At 46.6% G+C, this 20,770-nt stretch overlaps 1 protein-coding gene across 1 annotated transcript in view; it reads left to right on the plus strand.

The window, feature by feature from the left end:
* Positions 1 to 200: 200 nt before the first annotated feature.
* The window catches only part of LOC126088244 (uncharacterized), an 87,990-nt gene continuing 67,420 nt past the window's right edge, over positions 201 to 20,770 (plus strand). The window contains exons 1-4 of the mRNA XM_049906374.1: positions 201 to 257; positions 7,413 to 7,515; positions 16,515 to 16,601; positions 16,983 to 17,021. Coding sequence (XP_049762331.1) covers positions 201 to 257; positions 7,413 to 7,515; positions 16,515 to 16,601; positions 16,983 to 17,021 — 286 coding nt within the window. The remainder of the gene's footprint in view (positions 258 to 7,412; positions 7,516 to 16,514; positions 16,602 to 16,982; positions 17,022 to 20,770) is intronic.

A 20,770-nucleotide genomic window follows, 5' to 3' on the forward strand; every position in this document is an offset into this window, starting at 1 on the left:
GGCGTAAACGCTGTCTTATCTGCACTGGCTGGCGTTAATGAGCGGCACTTAAACGTTCCGATTTACGATACGTCCGCTCCGATCGAGCGCCGTGACCGGTTTAAATAGCCTCGCGGTGCCCGTCCTGGGCAGCTCTCGCTCCAGAGGATAACAGCGCTACCAGCTCCACCAACCACCAACCACCAACCACCAGCGCCACCATGCAGGCCATCCAGGTCGTCGTCGTCCTCGCTTCCCTGGTCGTCGCCCTGTGCCACGTGAGTACCACACACCACGCACGAGCAGCTCAAGTGAACACCACGCAGCAGCAGACAAAGGCCGCCCTTCTGTTCACAAAGTGCAAGGTGTCGAATCGACTCATTACGAAAATCTAACCTAACCTAACCTAACCGTTTGTGGCGACCTTTCTTCTACAGCTTGAAAGGTCACTCGGACCGTTGAGTAGAAAAAAAAAGTGGCCCTGTCAATACGCAGACTTTCGAGATAAACGCTAGTATGTACTCCACCACATCTACATACACGGTGCGTGGTGGAGGATACCTTGTACCATGGCCCTCCTCTGTTCCGCTCGCAAATGGAAAGAGCGAAAACCGGCTGTCTGTACACCAACGGCTTTGTCACGGTGGTAACAGGGGTTCCCGTCAGATCACCGAAGTTAAGGGGGGACGTTGATGAAAAACACACTCTATTTCAAAAATGCACCAAATCCACAGTTGTGGAGATATGGCAATGAAATTTTGTACCACCCTTTACATGAAAGTAACACATTTACAGGTAAAACCCTTTGATTATATATATTAAACTTTTTTTGAATGAAATTTGAAGTTTTATTTTCAAAAAATAATGTATGTTCCTTTTTCTCAGAAAGTATTCAAGAGATTTCTACAAAAATTTCTCTGTTTTCATCTCTTTATACGTTGTAAGCTTCTCTCATGAGGTTTTTGGAATAGGTCAAATAGGAGAATTTTCATAATTTTTAAATTATAATTCCACAAGTACAATCTTAAATTCCTGCAAAATTCCAACCACTTTGCCCCATATCTCAGCTTGTAATCAGAATTTCAAAATTTGCTCCTCAGACAAGGTTTATTAGGTTTGCAGAAATATGTGTACAAACTTTCATAATCCTAGCATGTGTAGAAACTGAGGAAAAGGTACATAAACTTCAAAAAACAAACTTTTCAGGAAACGCAATTTAAAGTTCAACTCAACTTTTTTACTTATATCACTAGCTCAGAAGGCACCACATTTGTACTCTGGGTCGTCTTTCCCTTCGAGGCTTCTCTTCTGGTTTCTTATTGTCTGTCTTCTTTCGTTTACTAGGTCTTCAACCGACTTTTCAGTTGCAGAGACGTGCTGTAAATCATTTTTTTGCAGGATGTCTTGAGTAAAATTTCCTGTCTTGAAGCCCATTCTTTCTAATACCTTCATCCTCCCGACGTTTCCATTATTAAATACAATAACTGCATCATAAGTTGCAATTCTGGCAACTGTATCAGATGCAAATGTGTTTTTAGGGCATCGTTTCCATATGAGTGAATTTAGAGACTCATTTGGATTTTGGAATTTGCCACGAACGGAGTTTTTGAGAAGTGCAGGATCGGCCAAAGATGATCTATAAAACCAAAGAGTATGTATCACGGCCTTCTACATGTATCTCGCGCACGTTTGATTGAAAGTAAAACACAGAATCGTTGTTCACTGAGCTGATATTGGAGTGGTGCTTCAGAACGTGGGCGTGGCAGGGAGGCCGCGTAACACTTTTAATTAAATTTCAGGCACTTCGGATGCAATTTAAACATTGAAACTTTGGGAACTTACAGTCCATGGGTTGCACTAACAAACAAAAAATAAATCGAAAGTAGACATTTTTGGTCAATTTCATCAACATTTCACGGAACATTTACGTAGCACTCGCCTGTTGGTCGAACCCCCCCCCCCCCCCTGGCAACAAATCTAGCAGTACACCACTGAATTGCTTCGATGTCTTCCTTTAATTCGACCTCTTGGGGTTCGCAAACACTCGAGAAGTACTCACGAATGAGTCGCACAGATGTTCTGTATGCAGCCTCCTTTGTAGATGAGCCACACTTTCCTACAATTCTCCCAATAAAAAAATGTCAATGTCGCTACAACCTATCTTATGTACTCGTTCCTTTTCATGTCACATTTCAGAGATACATCTATATACTTAATCACCATGACTATGTCAAGCAGGGCAGATTACAGGACTGTTTTTGTTACTCGTGTATCCCCCTACAGTCACGCAGCGATGACATTTTCTCAAACACTGCTGTGTAATCAGCAAATAGTCGCGGATTTCTGCTCTCCCCATCCGTCACATCGTTTGTTCGTACAGGGAACAATAGCGGTCCTATCACACTTCTCTGGGTACTCCTGGCGTTACATTTGTTCTTGATGAACACTCGTTCTCCAGGACAAAGTACTGTCTCCTACTACTTAAAAAGTATACGAGCCGCTCACATATCTAAAAACCTAGTCCTTATGCTGAGACCTCGGTTATCAGTCTGCATTGTGGCCGTGTGTCAAACGCTTTCAGGAAACCTAGGAGTATTGAATCTGCCCGTTTCTCCTCACTCTCGAAGCTTTTCTCTCTCAAGTACATTTATTACACTCGAAATCAGAATTGTTCAAGAATCCTGCAGCAAACCTACGTTAAGGATATTCGTCTGCAGTTCTGCGGGTTCGTTCTTTCGCGCACGTTTGTATGGCAGTCACCTTCACGCTTTTCCAGTCGCTTGGGGCTTTTCGCGGGGCGCGAGATTTGCGACAAGTGCACGGTAGGTAAGACTCCAATGTTAAAGGTACTCTCTTTTCTTTGTTTATTGCAAATAAACCAAATAAATTATTTGGGAACACAAATTTATCATTTTTAGAATATTATTAACACTAGAAAACTGTAATTATGGCGAAATTTGTCTTTCAGAGGTTACTTTGGCTGAAGAAAGATCTGATTCTTACCGTGGAGCAACTGGTATTTTGAGGAAGCTTACATTGCAAGAATTTTTTAAGAAAATGTGTTATATGGGCAGTAGATACAAACATTTATAGAAGCACAGTGTATCCTTCGTTTCCGGCCCTGGAGGTGCTGGTTTACTCATTTTCATCTTCAGGAACGTGTAAATTACCTTCTTCACTGTGACACTCCTCTGACGTCAGATTCTGCTGGAAACTAGGGTACAGAGGGGCTATGAAAGGAAGAAATGTCGTAGGTTTTCTTTAGTTTTGCTTAGATTCTCTCTTGCTGCCTGCGTCTCCTGCATATCAGTTCATTTCAATGGTTTTCTTCGTTTTTCATTTGTTATCTCGTTGCCAGTCCTAAATTTATCACACAGTTTAAAAAATAATTCTTTGAAATGTGGGAAGACAGATTGAAATCTCCACATAAACACTGCCTGTAGGCCATTAATGAGCTACAGTTTTCTTTCACAGCGAAGACGTTAAAGGCAGGTCTTTTCAACACGAAGCGATGTGCTGCAATTGCCCTCCTATCCAACTACAGATAAATTTTAACTAATCTGAATCTGAATGTTTTCAAGGTTGGTTGGGTTGGGTTGTTTGGGGAAGGAGACCAGACAGCGAGGTCATCGGTCTCATTGGATTACGGAAGGACTGGGAAGGAAGTCGGCCGTGCCCTTTCAAAGGAACCATCCCGGCATTTACCTGGAGCGATTTAGGGAAATCACGGAAAATCTAAATCAGGATGGCCGGACGCTGGATAGAACCGTCGTCCTCCCGAATGCGAGTTCAGTGTCTAACCACTGCGCCACCTCGCTCGGTAAATTTTAACTAAAAGCTTGGAATATACAAATACACTCTAAGACAAAAACGAACGACATACCTCGAAGGAATTATCAGAATGGGACGGAAATCGGTAGATATAATTTAGATATGCAAACAAACAACTAATTTCACTTTCAGAAAACTTGGACGATTTATTCAAAAGAAAGACCTTCAAGAATTGAGCAAGTCAATAACGCGTCGGTCAACCTTTGCTGCTTATGCAAGCAGTTACTCGCCTTTGCATTCATTGATGGATTTGCTGGATGTGCTCCTGAGGAAAATCGTGCCAAATTCTGTAGAATTGGCGTGTTAGATCGTCGAAATTCCAAACTGTTTAGAGGGCCCTTCCATAATGACTGAAACGTTCTCAGTTGGAGAGAGATCCGGTGACCTTTCTGAGAAAGGCAGGTTCTGGCAGGCACGAAGACAAGCAGTAGAAATTCTAGCCTGTGAGAATGGGTATTATCTTGATGAAATGTAAGCCCAGGATGACTTGCCTTGAACGGCAACAAAACAAGGCGTAGAATATCGTCGACATACTGCTTTGCTGTAAGGGTGCTTCGGATGACAACCAAAGAGGTCTTTCTATGAAAAGAAATGGTACCCCAGACCATCACTCCTGACTGTCGGACGGTGATGCGGCTGACACTCAGGTTGGTATCCCACTGCTGCCCTAGGCGTCTCCAGACACGTCACCGCTGGTCTTCGGGGCTCAACCGAAAGCGGGACTCGCCAATGAAGACCATTTTCTGCTCCAGGCCGAAGACGTGTCTGGAAACGTCCCGGACAGCGGTGGGATACCAACCTGGCTGTCGCCCAACCATAGGACCCGACAACCAGGAGTGGTGGTCTATGGTGGCACTTCTTTTCATAGCAGGACCGCTTTGGTTGCCACGTCGACGATATTCTAGGCCTCGTTTTGTTGCCGTTCATGGCAAGCCATCCCGGGCTTACATTTCATCAAGATAATACCCATTCTCACAGGCTAGAGCTCCTACAGCTTGTCTTCGAGGTTGCATAACCCTACCTTGACCAAAAAGGTCGATGGATCGCACGCGAATTGAGTACGTTTGGATTATTATGGGCAGGGCCCTTCAACCAGCTCGGAATTTTGGCGATGTAACGCATCACTTGAACAGCATTTGGGACGATATGGTTCAAATGGCTCTGAGCACTATGGGACTTAATTTCTAAGGTCATCAGTCCCCTAGAACTTAGAACTACTTAAACCTAGCTAACGTAAGGACATCACACATATCCATGCCCGAGGCAGGATTCGAACCTGCGACTGTAGCGCCTTGAACCGCTCGGCCACTGGGACGATATCCCTCAGCAGGAAGTCCAGCAACTCTGTCAGTCATCGCCAAGCTCAATAACTGCTTGTCTAGCCTAAGAGGTGGACAGCAGTGTATTAGTCTCCTGTGGATGTGATCCTGGGATGTACTCGTAGATCAATTTGCCATCATATGCATTGTCACAGTTGGTTCTCTGCGGTTCCTCCTTGTCTGTAGCGCGTTCCTTTTGAAATTCCCACTTCGCGCTTTGCTGTTTTCTTACCCTAGCCAGAGGCCGCTGCGGCCGGCTGCCTGCCGTGTTTGCGGGAGAGCGTCGGTCGGGAGGAGGAACTCCGATTGCGGACGTCTGGGAGTGTACAGTGGGCCACGCCGTTTTGCTGATGGTTTGGCGTGACTCGTGTCAGGTGTGATGCATCGTTAAAGCCGTGATAGCAGCCAATGTTACTGTCTTGGTCGCAGGTGGATCCAAGGGAATGAGGCCTGGTTGTCCATTGAAACTCCTATCCTACGGATGTCGTCGGGCTTAAACAAAGACGTTATTTCCAAGCAGCTGGGGATTCCAGCGTCTGCAGTAATTCGGAGAAGATTATTTGTTTCTTCGGTGTGTAAATAATTGAACAAGGAGCAGTTTATTGAATGCTCACCTTATGCTCGTGTTCTGCGTGTGCTGCTTGCGAGTGCAAACTTGACTCTCACCTTCGTCTTTTGATTTTAAGCGCATTGTCAAATACTGAATCCAAGTAGTGACTTTCAATTAATTAGCTGGATTATTTCTTTCCTCCTCACGACGCGTGTTAAATGGCAAAGTAGAATTGTAGATCTTAACTTGCTACCATATTTGCGTGGCATCAATAACAGAGCCTAACCTGTTAACTAATTAAGGCTTGAGGTAAACAAAGGTATTTAAGTATGTTGTTTTAAAATATTATCTGAAATGTGTTAATGATTTGTGTTCCGCTAGTTGATTCAGGGGTATGAACGGAAGTGTTGGCACGTCTGCCGTGTAAGGGAATCTTGCAAGTTTTGATTGTTTTGAGAAACTAGTGTGCTTTAGTCCTGCCTTGGGTTAAGGCTATATTCGGGCTCTGGCATTTATACTGCGAGCTGCAATACCATCCTGTTGTTTCATGGTTGTTTTGTTCTCAAAGTACGTGTTTGCGCTAAAGATGCTCTGGGCTGAGCGTTTCGCCTCTCAGCATTATACTTGGGTTTCAGTTGAGTGTTCAGTCTATTGACTGTCCATCGTAAGCCACATGGGTAATGGTCAACCTGTCATCAGTTTATTTAAATGCTGTAGTTAGTTGTAAATTAGCACTGGTGCCATTACCTTCTGACCAGGGTTCTTGCTCGACGCTTGTTTTTAAATACGCCGCTAACCTGGTTGGCGTATGTTGTGGCTAGCTTAAATTAATCACTGCTCAATAGCTCAACACAGTCTGTCGGCTGTCAGAAGCCGTGTATGTGTTATTTCTTCCTTTATTGTAGTCCATCTATAAGCATGCTATTCATAATTTTGTTACTCTAGGTAGCCATTAAGTTGCCATTTTTAGGGTGTTTAGATGGCGTGCGGCTCCTTTGAGTATAGACTGGTCAATTTCCAATTTAGTGTTTTTCCAACAATTTTTAATCGTGCTTATGCGCATATATATATATTTAGATTCCACCGATATATATATATCGGTGGAATCTAAATTTTTTTACCACTATTGAACTGTACTTAAATGACATATTGTAAAGAAAGGAACTTATTGAAGATTAACTCTCACCGTAAGGTGTTGTGGACGGTGCACTTCCCTGTTATTCATTTTAGTGTTCTAGTCAATGTGTAAACTTGCTAAGTATTTTCCCTTTAAATGGAGTGTGCCTCCCTTGATGTTATAAGTGACAGTTTCATAACCAGTTCTTTAACGCGCCTACGCACATATTTATATTTATGGGAGAACTTAAATTGTGTTCGCTTGTTGAACTTTAACTAAAGTGCAGAAAACTGAATGAGGTGTTCACTATTGTTCTAGTGCTATTATCCGTCAAGTGTAACACGAGGCATTTTCTTGGTCTGTTATCGAGTGTTACAATAAATGCAAATTGCAGTGAAGAGGTGCGCTGTTTCAGTTGTTCCCGTCATCTCCTATCTCCGCACACAGTATTTAATTGTTTGATATAAGACTGATTAAGCCTTTGTTGAAATATTGGAGGGAGGTGCGCGTTTCTCAGGATTTGCAAAGATTATCGGATCCATAATGGATTGAGTCTTTTCAAACGCCACGCCGTTCCTTGTTGAGCGGTAGTTGAGTGTGTGTGTGTTTTTTGCAGCCCCACATGTCTGGAGCCTCGAGTGAAGCCGAGGCTGCGCGCGCAGCGGCCATCGCCAGAGCCTTCCAGGCAGCCAGCTTGGGTCTCTCCGGCGCCCCAGTAGGTGAGTACCGTAATGCACTGCTCAAGAGTTATACTACACTGAGGACTGGGCATGTTACCAAATTATATCTTTATCCTTCACAAATTAAGCACACAGCAACTCATCATTAATTAAAACTTCCGGGCTGAATTGTCGTGGTCCATATGTAAAACTTCTTCTCCTTCCTGACCATGGAGAATGAGAGTAATGGACAACTAAATTTTTTGGATGTATTGTTTATTAAACGGGCAGATGGGACTTTAGGGCACAAGGTATATAGGAAAGACACACACACCGATCGTTACCTACATAAGGATTCGAATCATCATCCTAGGCAGAAGAGAGGAGTCATAAAAACTTTAGTGGACAGAGCTAATAACATCTGTGAGCCAATTTACTTGCAAGATGAATTAAGCCATTTGCGAACAGCTTTAAAGAGAAATGGGTACACTGACAAGGAAATAGATCGAGCACTCCACCCTAGAAGAGAAGTGTCCGAAAATACACGACAACAACAACCGTCGGCTGTAAAATTTTTTCTTCCATTTATTCATAACATCACGGACCGTATTGGTAAAGTTTTGGCCAAGTTTCAAGTGGAGACAATCTTTTGACCTACCAAAAAAATTAGTGAAAGTTGAAGATCGGTGAAAGACGTACGACACCCCTTAGCTACCCCAGGTGTTTATGAAATTCCGTGTAGCCGTGGCATGGTTTATATTGCAACAACTAAAAGGAGTGTTAATACCCGCCTAACGGAACACAAAAGGAACTGTAGATTGGAAGAGATTGACAAATCAGCTGTAGCGGAACACGTTTTCAAAGACGGTGACCACGAAATAAAATTTAGTGAGACAGACGTGATTATACTCGCATGTATAGAGAAGCTATAGAGATCTACAAGCACGGAAATAATTTTAATAGAAAAGAAGAAGGATTAAAACTAGACAAGATATGGCGGTCGACTTTGTACCAACGAAGTGACAATCGATTACCTGTAATCGAGAGAGATGGCACTAGCCAGAGATAGTTTTAAAGTCGAAAGCACGTGACGAGTGGTGGCGCCATCTAAGCGCTCTATATAAGCGGGACCTCCAGCGCCTAGCAGCCAGTCGCCGACTCACCTCAGAAGATGTTGCCCGAAGTAGGCAACGAAACGTCAGGAAGGAGAAGTTTTATATATGGACCACGGAAATTCATCCCGGAATTAATGAAGATGCCGGCCGTGAAAGCTTACATGTTATGAACATCAGCTCATCATTGCAGCCTCAGTCGATTACATACAACTAAATGAAATGTCTGACACGTTATCCTGGGGCTTTTCAATGGTCTTTGAGAGCTCCAATCACGTGTATACCCACCGTGAGGGTTTATCGTTGCCTGACACCTACGTGGCATGCTCTGTATATTTGTGGAGGTCACCCTCTGGTGTAGATTCCATTCTTCAAGGAGAGCTCATGAGAGTTCTTGGAGAAAGTGTGGTGGAACTGGACGATCACGAACACTTCTGTCAAGCAAGTCCACATACGCACACTGGGGTTTAGGTCGGGACTCACCGCCAGCCATTCCGGTACTCCAATGTCCAGGTTTATCAAGACAGTCCTGCTGACACCCGCCACACAGATCCTAGCAGTAGAAGGAATTCAGAGCCACCACCATAGGCAGCAGCCGTCAAGTGGTCCAACAGATCTATTCGATTTACTGCCTAGCTGTAAGGCGAACTTGGATAACTACAAGACCCGTATGGCTGACAACATTCAAGGCCCCCACATCATCACAGATCCTTGAAAGAACTGTCGATTACTTTGAAAACATTTGGGACGTACTGCCCACTGCGGCTCTCTGAACACGAAGACGGCTACCAGTTACTGAGAGGGTACCTGGACTCGTCCGTGAGTAATTCATTTCAAAAGTGGTCCAAATGGCTCTGAGCACTATGCGACTTAACTTCTCAGGCCATCAGTCGCCTAGAACTTAGAACTACTTAAACCTAACTAACCTAAGGACATCACACACATCCGTGCCAGAGGCAGGATTCGAACCTGCGACCGTAGCGGTCGCTCGGCTCCAATTCATTTCACCAGTGACGAAGTTGTCAGTTGACATGGGAACGGCACAACTAAAGGCGTCCTGCAACATGTTGTCATGTCAAGCGTGGTGCTCGAGTGGAATGGATTCTGTTCATTACAGTCTGATCGCACAGAGTGGCTCCAGTGGCAGTTGATCGACTTGCAATGCTGCAAACTCGAACGAAGCCGCAACGCACGGATGGCCCGGTACTGATCTTCACGTGCGGGTTGTAATACGTTGGTGTCCTTGCCCAACTCGCCTTGTGTACTGATCTGTCTCTCTGTAGCGTGTCCACAACCTGTGGATGACACATAGAGAAATATTAGCATCTGCAGTAATACAACCGAAAGGCCATCCTTTTTTGATCAAACACCCCGCCCATGTAACTTGCATTACATTAAAATGTAGCATTGCATGTGCTCGGTTGAATACAATGTACACAAATGACAAATGCCATCTGTGTAACACAAGAGAAAACGGGTCAGCGGAACTCACTTCCTTCTAAGGGGTGACACGTATACACAACGCAGCGAATAGGAGGTGAAAGATTTTAATTGTTGCCTACACTGAAAGCGAAGCTCTCAATCCACGCAATAAGACCACAGGTACAGCCAGTATCAAAACAGATTTAACATACCGAACGTTGATACATGCATTCCTGTAATGGTTTTGAACAGTGTAGAACGGAATGCGTAACTAAGTGGCCGGCCGGAGTGGCCGAGCGGTTAAAGGCGCTACAGTCTGGAACCGCACGACCGCTACGGTCGCAGGTTCGAATCCTGCCTCGGGCATGGATGTGTGTGATGTCCTTAGGTTAGTTAGGTTTAAGTAGTTCTAAGTTATAGGGGACTTATGACCACAGCAGTTGAGTCCCATAGTGCTCAGAGCCATTTGAACCAATTTTTCGTAACTAAGTAGACTACTAGTTTGATGTTAGCTGCTGTAGTAACATTCAAAAATGGAGTGAGTGTTAGTGGTGGTGGACAGCAACGAATAGGCTGGCACACTAGAAGTTCTGGAGAGTCAGAACAGTTCTTGGTGCTGTCCAAATGTTGGCCCCCGGCGGCGGATTTATTTGCTGAGGGAGATGCGGGACGTTTCCAGTGTTGGCTTTCCCGTTTGCCCTCATGCTCTCGAAATACTGTGGGATGGAATCATCCTGTTGCAGATTAACGACCGCCACCATACTGCCAATGGGACGAAGGCTACTGTTTGGTTGGGAAAACACTGCAACATCCTCCATACAGCTCGTATCCTTAGTCGTGTGATTTTCACTTCTATGTGAACGTCTGTCCAAGACTGGGTGCGGTTGTGGATCCGTCAGCGGTCGACCTCGTTCTACGAAACAGGAACTGATCGTCTCGTCTCCCACTGGGATAAATATCTTAACATTCATGGTGATTACTTTTCGCTGGAACCATTCCATAGTCCCGTTGTGGCAGATGTTCTGTTTTCATTTGACTGCCACTCATAATTCGCTTGCTCACTACAAGTCAACCGTATGTATACCTGCTACTGGCCATAGCGTAGCTGCAATTTACGCTTTCCTGCTCTGTGTCACTTACGGATTCAGTGCTGAAGAACACAGTCCTGTCTGCCCTCAGCTCCTGCTTGTGTTCCAAAACTCGGTGACGGCATGTGTGCGAAACCATAGTGCAAGCGACTTTATAGTGAAGCAACACTACATTTTACTGTCCACAGCCCGTCCTTAGCAGTTCTAAACCAGGCCACGCCCTCCTGGCCACAAAAAAATATCTTTTTTCCTTCTCACCCTGTGCACATTCAACGACCATGTCTTCATTTAACCGTTTGTGTGTACACTGATGAGATGCCATAATAGGTAAATATTATTTAACCACATTAAACAAACTCAGAATTCCAAGTAGTGTCAGATGTTGTATACAGGATTAAGATATGGTGATTTAATGAACCATTCAAAGGCGATAGGGTGCCCGAACCAGAAACATATCCATGCAGCCTTGTGAACAGGGCTTCTGCCATCTTCTAACAAGGGAACCTCCCCATCGCATCCCCCTCAGATTTAATTATAAGTTGGCACAGTGGATAGGCCTTGAAAAACTGAACACAGATCAATCGAGAAAACATGAAGAAGTTGTGAGGGACTATGAAAAAATAAGCAAAATATACAAACTCACTACGGTCGCAGGTTCGAATCCTGCCTCGGGCATGGATGTGGGTGACGTCCTTAGGTTAGTTAGGTTTAAGTAGTTCTAAGTTCTAGGGGACTCATGACCACGGCAATTAAGTCCCATAGTGCTCAGAGCCATTTGAACCATTTATACAAACTCAGTAGTCCATGCGCAAGATACGCAACATCAAGGATGGTATGAGCTCACGAGCGCCGTGGTCCTGTGGTTAGAGTGAGCCGTTGCGGCACGAGAGGTCTTTGGTTCAAGTTTTCCCTCGAGTGAAAAGTTTACTTTCCTTATTTTCGCAAATTTATGATCTGTCCGTTCGTTCATTGACGTCTCTGTTCACTGTAATAAGTTTAGTGTCTGTGTTTTGCGACCGCACCGCAAAACCGTGCGATTTGTAGACGAAAGGACGTGCCTCTCCAATGGGAACTGAAAACATTTGATCGCAAGGTCATAGGTCAACCGATTTCTCCACAGGAAAACACGTCTGATATATTCTATAGGACACTGGTGACGGCATGTGCGTCACATGACAGGAATATGTTGTCGACCCACCTATCTTGCACACTTGGCGAATGGGTAAAAAGATTCTCCTACCTTGCCCGATTTAGGTTTTCTTGTGGATGTGATAATCACTCCCAAAAAAGCGATGAAAACATAAGAGTTTGTCACGTAAATTCAAAATAAAAAATTAAGCTTTTCACTCGAGGGAAGTCTTGAACCAAGGACCGCTCGTTCCGCAGCTGCTCACGCTATCCAAGGGACCACGCCGCTCCTAAACTTATATTATCCTTGATGTTGCCTATGTTACGCATAGACTACCCAGTTTGTATATTTTGCTTATTTTTTCATAGTTCCACACAACTTCTTCCTGTTTTCTCGATTGATCTGTGTTCAGTTTTTCAAGGCCTATCCACTGTACCAACTTATAACTAAATCTGAGGGGAGTGCGATGGGGAGGTTCCCTTGTAAGACATGAGTGTGTGCAGCACAAACATAATGAAGATGAAGAAGAAAAGGCAGTAGTTGGTCACTAACAATCTTGAAATACAAACCCTGCTCGTGTTAACAGCAATATGGATGTGTCAGATAAAGTCATGGGATGAAACCACCTCCAAGGCATCACAGATCCACCTGGGGCCAGGAATATAATTTCTACAAACTGGTTATTAATCGCCTCGTTGCGCCGTCGGTACACGGGGCGCTTTGCAACATTTGGGAATAGGCCAAATCGCACTCTTTCGGCAACGCGACTCACAGTCAGTCAGATACTGTCCACTTGCACTGATTGGCTCATTGAAGACATGAAACTTTATGTGCCACTGTCAACAATGTCCTTTTGCGAGGAACCAGACTTCTGATGTCCACTGAATGCAGTTCTCTTGCAGTTGTTCGCTCAGAAACTGTTTGAGATGAACAGCAGAAATGGTTGTGGGATTATAAACCGAACACCCTTGGTAAGGCTTGTCAGTCCTGTCTAGTCCATGCTGGCTAGAATCTCTTCACGACCACTGCACTTACAGTATTCTTTGTACACACCTCAGACTGTCTGACTCGATACACCAAGAAATGGGCAGCTTCATGCGAGATGTGGTGAAGGGCATATCCCAACAACGAGGAATGACATGGAATGTTGACGGATGTTGCAGGCTTGGATTCGGCTTCATCTGTGGGACTGGAGAGTGCCCAGCGAGCAGCAGCGCTGAATGCGGCGAGAGCAGCAGCGGCCAACGCAGCCGCCAGGGCGGCTGCAGCCAATGCCGCTGCACGTTCCCTGGGAGCTTCATCAGGAGGTGAGTCGCAGACTGATACCATCTGGGGGCGGGACACACTGCTACTAGCTGGGTATGGAGCACTGCTGGGGACTGGGGCTGGAGAGGTGCGTACTGGCACTACTGGGGAGGCTGCACATTGTCTCCATCTGTGGAAAGAGCGCTAACAGGGGTGGGGCAGTTGAGGTGCACACTGGCACCATCTGGGGGCGGGACACACTGCTACTAGCTGGGGATGGAGCACTGCTGGGGACTGGGGCTGAAGAGGTGCGTACTGGAACTACTGGGGAGGCTGCACATTGTCTCCATCTGTGGAAAGAGCGCTAACAGGGGTGGGGCAGTTGAGGTGCATACTGGCACCATCTGGGGGCGGGACACACTGCTACTAGCTGGGGATGGAGCACTGCTGGGGACTGGGGCTGAAGAGGTGCGTACTGGCACTACTGGGGAGGCTGCACATTGTCTCCATCTGTGGAAAGAGCGCTAACAGGGGTGGGGCAGTTGAGGTGCATACTGGCACCATCTGGGGGCGGGACACACTGCTACTAGCTGGGTATGGAGCACTGCTGGGGACTGGGGCTGAAGAGGTGCGTACTGGCACTACTGGGGAGGCTGCACATTGTCTCCATCTGTGGAAAGAGCGCTAACAGGGGTGGGGCAGTTGAGGTGCACACTGGCACCATCTGGGGGCGGGACACACTGCTACTAGCTGGGGATGGAGCACTGCTGGGGACTGGGGCTGAAGAGGTGCGTACTGGAACTACTGGGGAGGCTGCACATTGTCTCCATCTGTGGAAAGAGCGCTAACAGGGGTGGGGCAGTTGAGGTGCATACTGGCACCATCTGGGGGCGGGACACACTGCTACTAGCTGGGGATGGAGCACTGCTGGGGACTGGGGCTGAAGAGGTGCGTACTGGCACTACTGGGGAGGCTGCACATTGTCTCCATCTGTGGAAAGAGCGCTAACAGGGGTGGGGCAGTTGAGGTGCATACTGGCACCATCTGGGGGCGGGACACACTGCTACTAGCTGGGGATGGAGCACTGCTGGGGACTGGGGCTGAAGAGGTGCGTACTGGCACTACTGGGGAGGCTGCACATTGTCTCCATCTGTGGAAAGAGCGCTAACAGGGGTGGGGCAGTTGAGGTGCATACTGGCACCATCTGGGGGCGGGACACACTGCTACTAGCTGGGGATGGAGCACTGCTGGGGACTGGGGCTGAAGAGGTGCGTACTGGCACTACTGGGGAGGCTGCACATTGTCTCCATCTGTGGAAAGAGCGCTAACAGGGGTGGGGCAGTTGAGGTGCACACTGGCACCATCTGGGGGCGGGACACACTGCTACTAGCTGGGGATGGAGCACTGCTGGGGACTGGGGCTGAAGAGGTGCGTACTGGAACTACTGGGGAGGCTGCACATTGTCTCCATCTGTGGAAAGAGCGCTAACAGGGGTGGGGCAGTTGAGGTGCATACTGGCACCATCTGGGGGCGGGACACACTGCTACTAGCTGGGGATGGAGCACTGCTGGGGACTGGGGCTGAAGAGGTGCGTACTGGCACTACTGGGGAGGCTGCACATTGTCTCCATCTGTGGAAAGAGCGCTAACAGGGGTGGGGCAGTTGAGGTGCATACTGGCACCATCTGGGGGCGGGACACACTGCTACTAGCTGGGGATGGAGCACTGCTGGGGACTGGGGCTGAAGAGGTGCGTACTGGCACTACTGGGGAGGCTGCACATTGTCTCCATCTGTGGAAAGAGCGCTAACAGGGGTGGGGCAGTTGAGGTGCATACTGGCACCATCTGGGGGCGGGACACACTGCTACTAGCTGGGGATGGAGCACTGCTGGGGACTGGGGCTGAAGAGGTGCGTACTGGCACTACTGGGGAGGCTGCACATTGTCTCCATCTGTGGAAAGAGCGCTAACAGGGGTGGGGCAGTTGAGGTGCGTACTGGCACCACCTACGGGCATGGCACTTTCTGGGGAGCTACTGCAGGTGAGCTGCACACTGGCATTAACTAGGGGTGGGTGGGTCGGCTGCCCACTGGTATCAGCTGAGGGCACAGTGCTAACTGGGGCTAGGGGTGGTGCTAACTGTGGCTAGGTGTCGTGGGGTCTACACTGACACTACCTTGGGCTGGGGCAGGTGAGCTGCACACTGGTGTTACATTGGGGGTTGGGGCAGGTGATTTACACAGTGGCACTACTGTGGATCAGGGTGCTACTGGGGGGGGGGGGGGGTGAAACAGCTGAGGTGCACACTGGTAATACCTGGCGCCTGGATGCTACCTGGGTCCTGGTACAAGCGAATTGCATGCTTGTACTACATGTGGGCAGGATATTACTTGGGAGCTGGGACTGAACAGGTGCACACTAGCACTACCTAGAGGCGGGACACAATATGATGGTCTGAAGCAAGTGAGTTGCATTCTGGAATTACTAGGCGCAAAGTGCTGCCTGGGGGCTGGCACATGTAAGTTGCACACAGGCACTATAGAAGGGCAGGGTACTGCTGGGGGTTGGGGCAGATGGTTTGCATACTGACAGTGTCTGGAGGAAGGTGTTACCTGGAGGCAGGTGGGGGAGACGCAGGTGAGCTGCACTTTGGCACTGCCTGGGGGCAAGGCGCTGCCTGGGGGACTAGGGCAGGTGATTTGCACAATAACCCTTCCTGGGGACAGCGCTCTACCTGGGTGCTGGGGCGGGTGATTGCGCACATGCAGTACCTGGGGCTATGACGCTACCTTAGGACAAGTAAGGTGAGTTTCGCTGTGGCACAGCCTGGGCAGTAGGGCACTGCCTGAGGGAGGTGGATTGGGCAAGTAAGTTGCACACTGGAATTAACTGGGGACAGGGTGCTACGTGGGTGCTGGGACATGTTGGATGCACAATGGAACTACATGGGAGCAGTGCAGTACCTGGAGCTGGGGCATGTGAGTTGTACACTGGCACTACCTAGGTCGAGGGTGCTAGCTGGGGACTACAGTAGGTGAGTTGAACTCTGGCGCTGCTTGGGGCAGGGTGCTACCTGGGTGCTGAGATAGGTGAGGTGCACACTGCCACCATCTGGGAGCAGGCTGCTGCTTGGGGGCGGGGGGCCGGTGTAGGTGAGTACCACACTGGCGCTGATTGGCAAAGTACCTAGCATCTATGCCCACTTTGAAAGAATCCCAATCTAATGAAGATGTTGACAGGAAATTATATCCCAATGTTTCTACTATCTACTTCTTCATTTTTAAAATACGTTATATTTACATTGCTCCATTATCGACCTATTTGTGTCAAAGTAAGTTTGAGCAGTACTTTTTTTTCTGTGTGTTATATCTGTAATGGCTTCGTTATTTTCCAAAGTGTGTAAAAATAATGGTATGCACGGAAAGCTGACCATTACAGCAAGATACGAGACGCTATCCAACAGACTGCATGTTTCTTATTTACCGATGTAAATACGTGCACTCTTGCTAACTTTTATGCTTTTTCGTTTCCAGTTCTGGAGGAAGTAGATGTGGCACGCGCCCTTGCAGCTGGTGAGTTTCGCAGCGTTCGCAAGCAAAAGAACGTTTAAACTGTCTTACAGTATTTCCACCGAGCGAGGTGGCGCAGTGGTTAGCACACTGGACTCGCATTCGGGAGGATGACGGTTCAATCCCGTCTCCGGCCATCCTGATTTAGGTTTTCCGTGATTTCCCTAAATCCTTTCAGGCAAATGCCAGGATGGTTCCTTTGAAAGGGCACACCCGATTTCCTTCCCCGTCCTTCCCTAACCTGAGCTTGCGCTCCGTCTCTAATGACCTCGTTGTCGACGGGACGTTAAACACTAATCTCCTCCTCCTCCTCCTATAGTATTTCCACTACGCAATCGCTACAAACCGTCGTAATGCATAGTGGGAAAAAAAATTGTATCTGATGCAGACGTTGTAATATTATTAGTTAGAATAGCAGTGACGGTTTTTACAACACAGGTCATAATGGATGAAGTATTTACAGCTCACGTCCTTGTCAGGTAGCAGTACCAATGTATTTGCACCAACAGTCCTTGCAACTGAATAACATGCGGTTCTAAATAGTAATTCCACACTAACAAGCATTTCGTTTGCGCCATTTCGAACTCTGCAGTAAGCACGGGTCGTACATACCGCTTTCGGCATCTTGCTTACCTAAACTTCCATCATTTCGCTACATTTCTGCTAACGTCTTCGTCGAGCGACGTATATTACTGCTAGAGCAGGAAAAGTGTGTGTGTGTATGTGTGTGTGACGAGTGGGTGGCCAAAACAGAGAACATGGCACTGCGTTGCTGGATCTCCCAGTACTCCTAACGTACCCTCCACTTCTTTCCTGTACACTGTGAAGAGGACAGACAGAGCACTAACGAAATGTTTCGTCTTTTGCAGCTGCGGCAGCCAACCAGGCAGCAGGCTTCTAGTGGAGGAGGCGCCTCCGCCCGCTCTTCTGTTTCGCCGCCACGCACTTCTTCCTATTGACGCTTCTGTTGTTAATAAAGCCGAGCTTCTGCCCTGAACGCACGTACCGTTTTATTCACTGACACCGTCTCCCAGAACAGTTTCCCCCCTTCCTCACCTCATCATTGCTATCTACACTAAAGACATTAAACAGCTGGTAGCTCAGAAATTCTAAAATCTCAAATCCCGGCACGAGTCGATGCCGCAGGTACTGTCTAAATAAAGTGATAGAAGCACTCGAAACAAATACAATGGCGTTGCCTTCACCTATAGAAGGTGCCAAAAAATAAGATAACAGAAAGCAGTGGTCAAGTTACACACTAACTGCAAACTCTTCACAGGGTGATAGCTCTAAAATATAATCACTAGGCAACCCGTCAGAAACAACAATAATCATTTATTGAAATAATGTACATGAAAATATACTCAGCTATTGGTTCCAGGGATATAGAGGCACTGATGCAAAGTTCTGCACCTAAGCTAACCTAACAGGAGATGACCGCTATGGACTCCTATCTTAAAGAGTTTGAGTTCACTTTCTCTCTCGATAGGTAAACATTTTGACGGGCACTTTGACAAATGTTTGACACTTACTGCAAACTAGCGAAGACAAGAACTAGTTGGCACTGTATATACTGTGTCTTCGTAAGAGCATGCAAGACAAGAACTAGTTGGCACTGTATATACTGTGTTTCCGTAAGACCGTGCAAGACAAGAACTAGTTGGCACTGTATATACTGTGTTTCCGTAAGACCGTGCAAGACAAGAACTAGTTGGCACTGTATATACTGTGTTTCCGTAAGACCGTGCAAGACAAGAACTAGTTGGCACTGTATATACTGTGTTTCCGTAAGACCGTGCAAGACAAGAACTAGTTGGCACTGTATATACTGTGTTTCCGTAAGACCGTGCAAGACAAGAACTAGTTGGCACTGTATATACTGTGTTTCCGTAAGAGCGTGCAAGACAAGAACTAGTTGGCACTGTATATACTGTGTTTCCGTAAGACCGTGCAAGACAAGAACTAGTTGGCACTGTATATACTGTGTTTCCGTAAGAGCGTGCAAAAATTTAACAGGACTTAGAGGATGTTCCACTGAACAGTTTGAGGTAGGGAACGTCGGGTGGGGGAATCCTGCTTAAGGAGATCATACGAATAAAATCACATTACTGTGTACTTTTTTATTTACATTAGTTAACTGCAAATACCATTACTGACACAGTGACTGTACCATGTGTACTGTATCTTTTAAAATGTGCTGAAATCGACGGCCATCAAACTCAATGCTAGCATGGCTTGCAAGTTCAAGGCAATCGTAAAATGCGTTTTAGACAGGTACGGCCGAGTAAAACTGTGAGGGACGGGAAAAACCCACCGTGGTTCAACAACAAAGTTAGTAAACTGCTGCGAAAGCAAGGAGAGCTTCACTGCAAGTTTAAACGCAGCCAAAACCTCTCATACAAACAGAAGCTAAACGATGTCAAAGTTAGCGTAAGGAGGGCTATGCGTGAAGCGTTCAGTGAATTCGAAAGTAAAATTCTATGTACCGACTTGATAGAAAATCCTAGGAAGTTCTGGTCTTACGTTAAATCAGTAAGTGGATCGAAACAGCATATCCAGACACTCTGGGATGATAATGGCATTGAAACAGAGGATGACACGCGTAAAGCTGAAATACTAAACACCTTTTTCTAAAGCTGTGTCACAGAGGAAGACCGCACTGCAGTTCCTTCTCTAAATCCTCTCACGAACGAAAAAATGGCTGACATCGAAATAACTGTCCAAGGAATAGAAAAGCAATTGAAATCATTCAACAGAGGAAAGTCCACTGGAGCTGACGGGATACCAATTAGATTCTACAAAGAGTACGCGAAAGAACTTGCCCCCCCCCCCCCCCCCCCTTCTAACAGCCGTGTACCGCAAGTCTCTAGAGGAACGGAAGGTTCCAAATGATTGGAAAAGAGCACAGGTAGTTCCAGTTTTCAAGAACGGTCGTAGTGAAGATGCCCAAAACTATAGGTCTATATTTCTGACATGTATCTGTTGTAGAATTTTAGAACATGTTTTTGCTCGCGTATCATATCATTTCTGGAAACCCAGAATCTACGGAATATCAGACCAGCTGTGTGGCTGGATTGAAGAGTTTTTAGAAAACAGAACACAGCATGTTGTTGTCAATGGAGAGACATCTACAGCCGTTAAAGTAACCTCTGGCGTGCCACAGGGGAGTGTTATGGGACCATTGCTTTTCACAATATATATAAATGACCGAGTAGATAGTGTCGGAAGTTCCATGCGGCTTTTCGCGGATGATGCTGTAGTATACAGAGAAGTTGCAGCATTAGAAAATGGCAGCTAAATGCAGGAAGATCTGCAGCGGACAGGCACTTGGTGCGGGGAGTGGCAACTGACATTTAACATAGACAAATGTAATGTATTGCGAATACATAGAAAGAAGGATCCTTTATTGTATGATTATATGATAGCAGAACAAACACTGGTAGCAGTTACTTCTGTAAAATATCTGGGAGTATGCGTGCGGAACGATTTGAAGTGGAATGATCATACAAAATCAATTGTTGGTAAGGCGGGTGCCAGGTTGAGATTAATTGGGAGAGTACTTAGAAAATGTAGTCCATCAACAAAGGAGGTGGCTTACAAAACACTCGTTCGACCTATACTTGAGTAGTGGTCTTCAGTGTGGGATCCGTACCTGGTCGGGTTTGACAGAGGGGAGAGAGAAGATTCAACGAAGAGCGGTGCGTTTCGTCACAGGGTTATTTGGTAAGCGTGATAGCGTTACGGAAATGTTT

This window comes from Schistocerca cancellata, chromosome 6, assembly GCF_023864275.1.
Source record: "Schistocerca cancellata isolate TAMUIC-IGC-003103 chromosome 6, iqSchCanc2.1, whole genome shotgun sequence".
Classification (NCBI taxonomy): domain Eukaryota; kingdom Metazoa; phylum Arthropoda; class Insecta; order Orthoptera; family Acrididae; genus Schistocerca; species Schistocerca cancellata.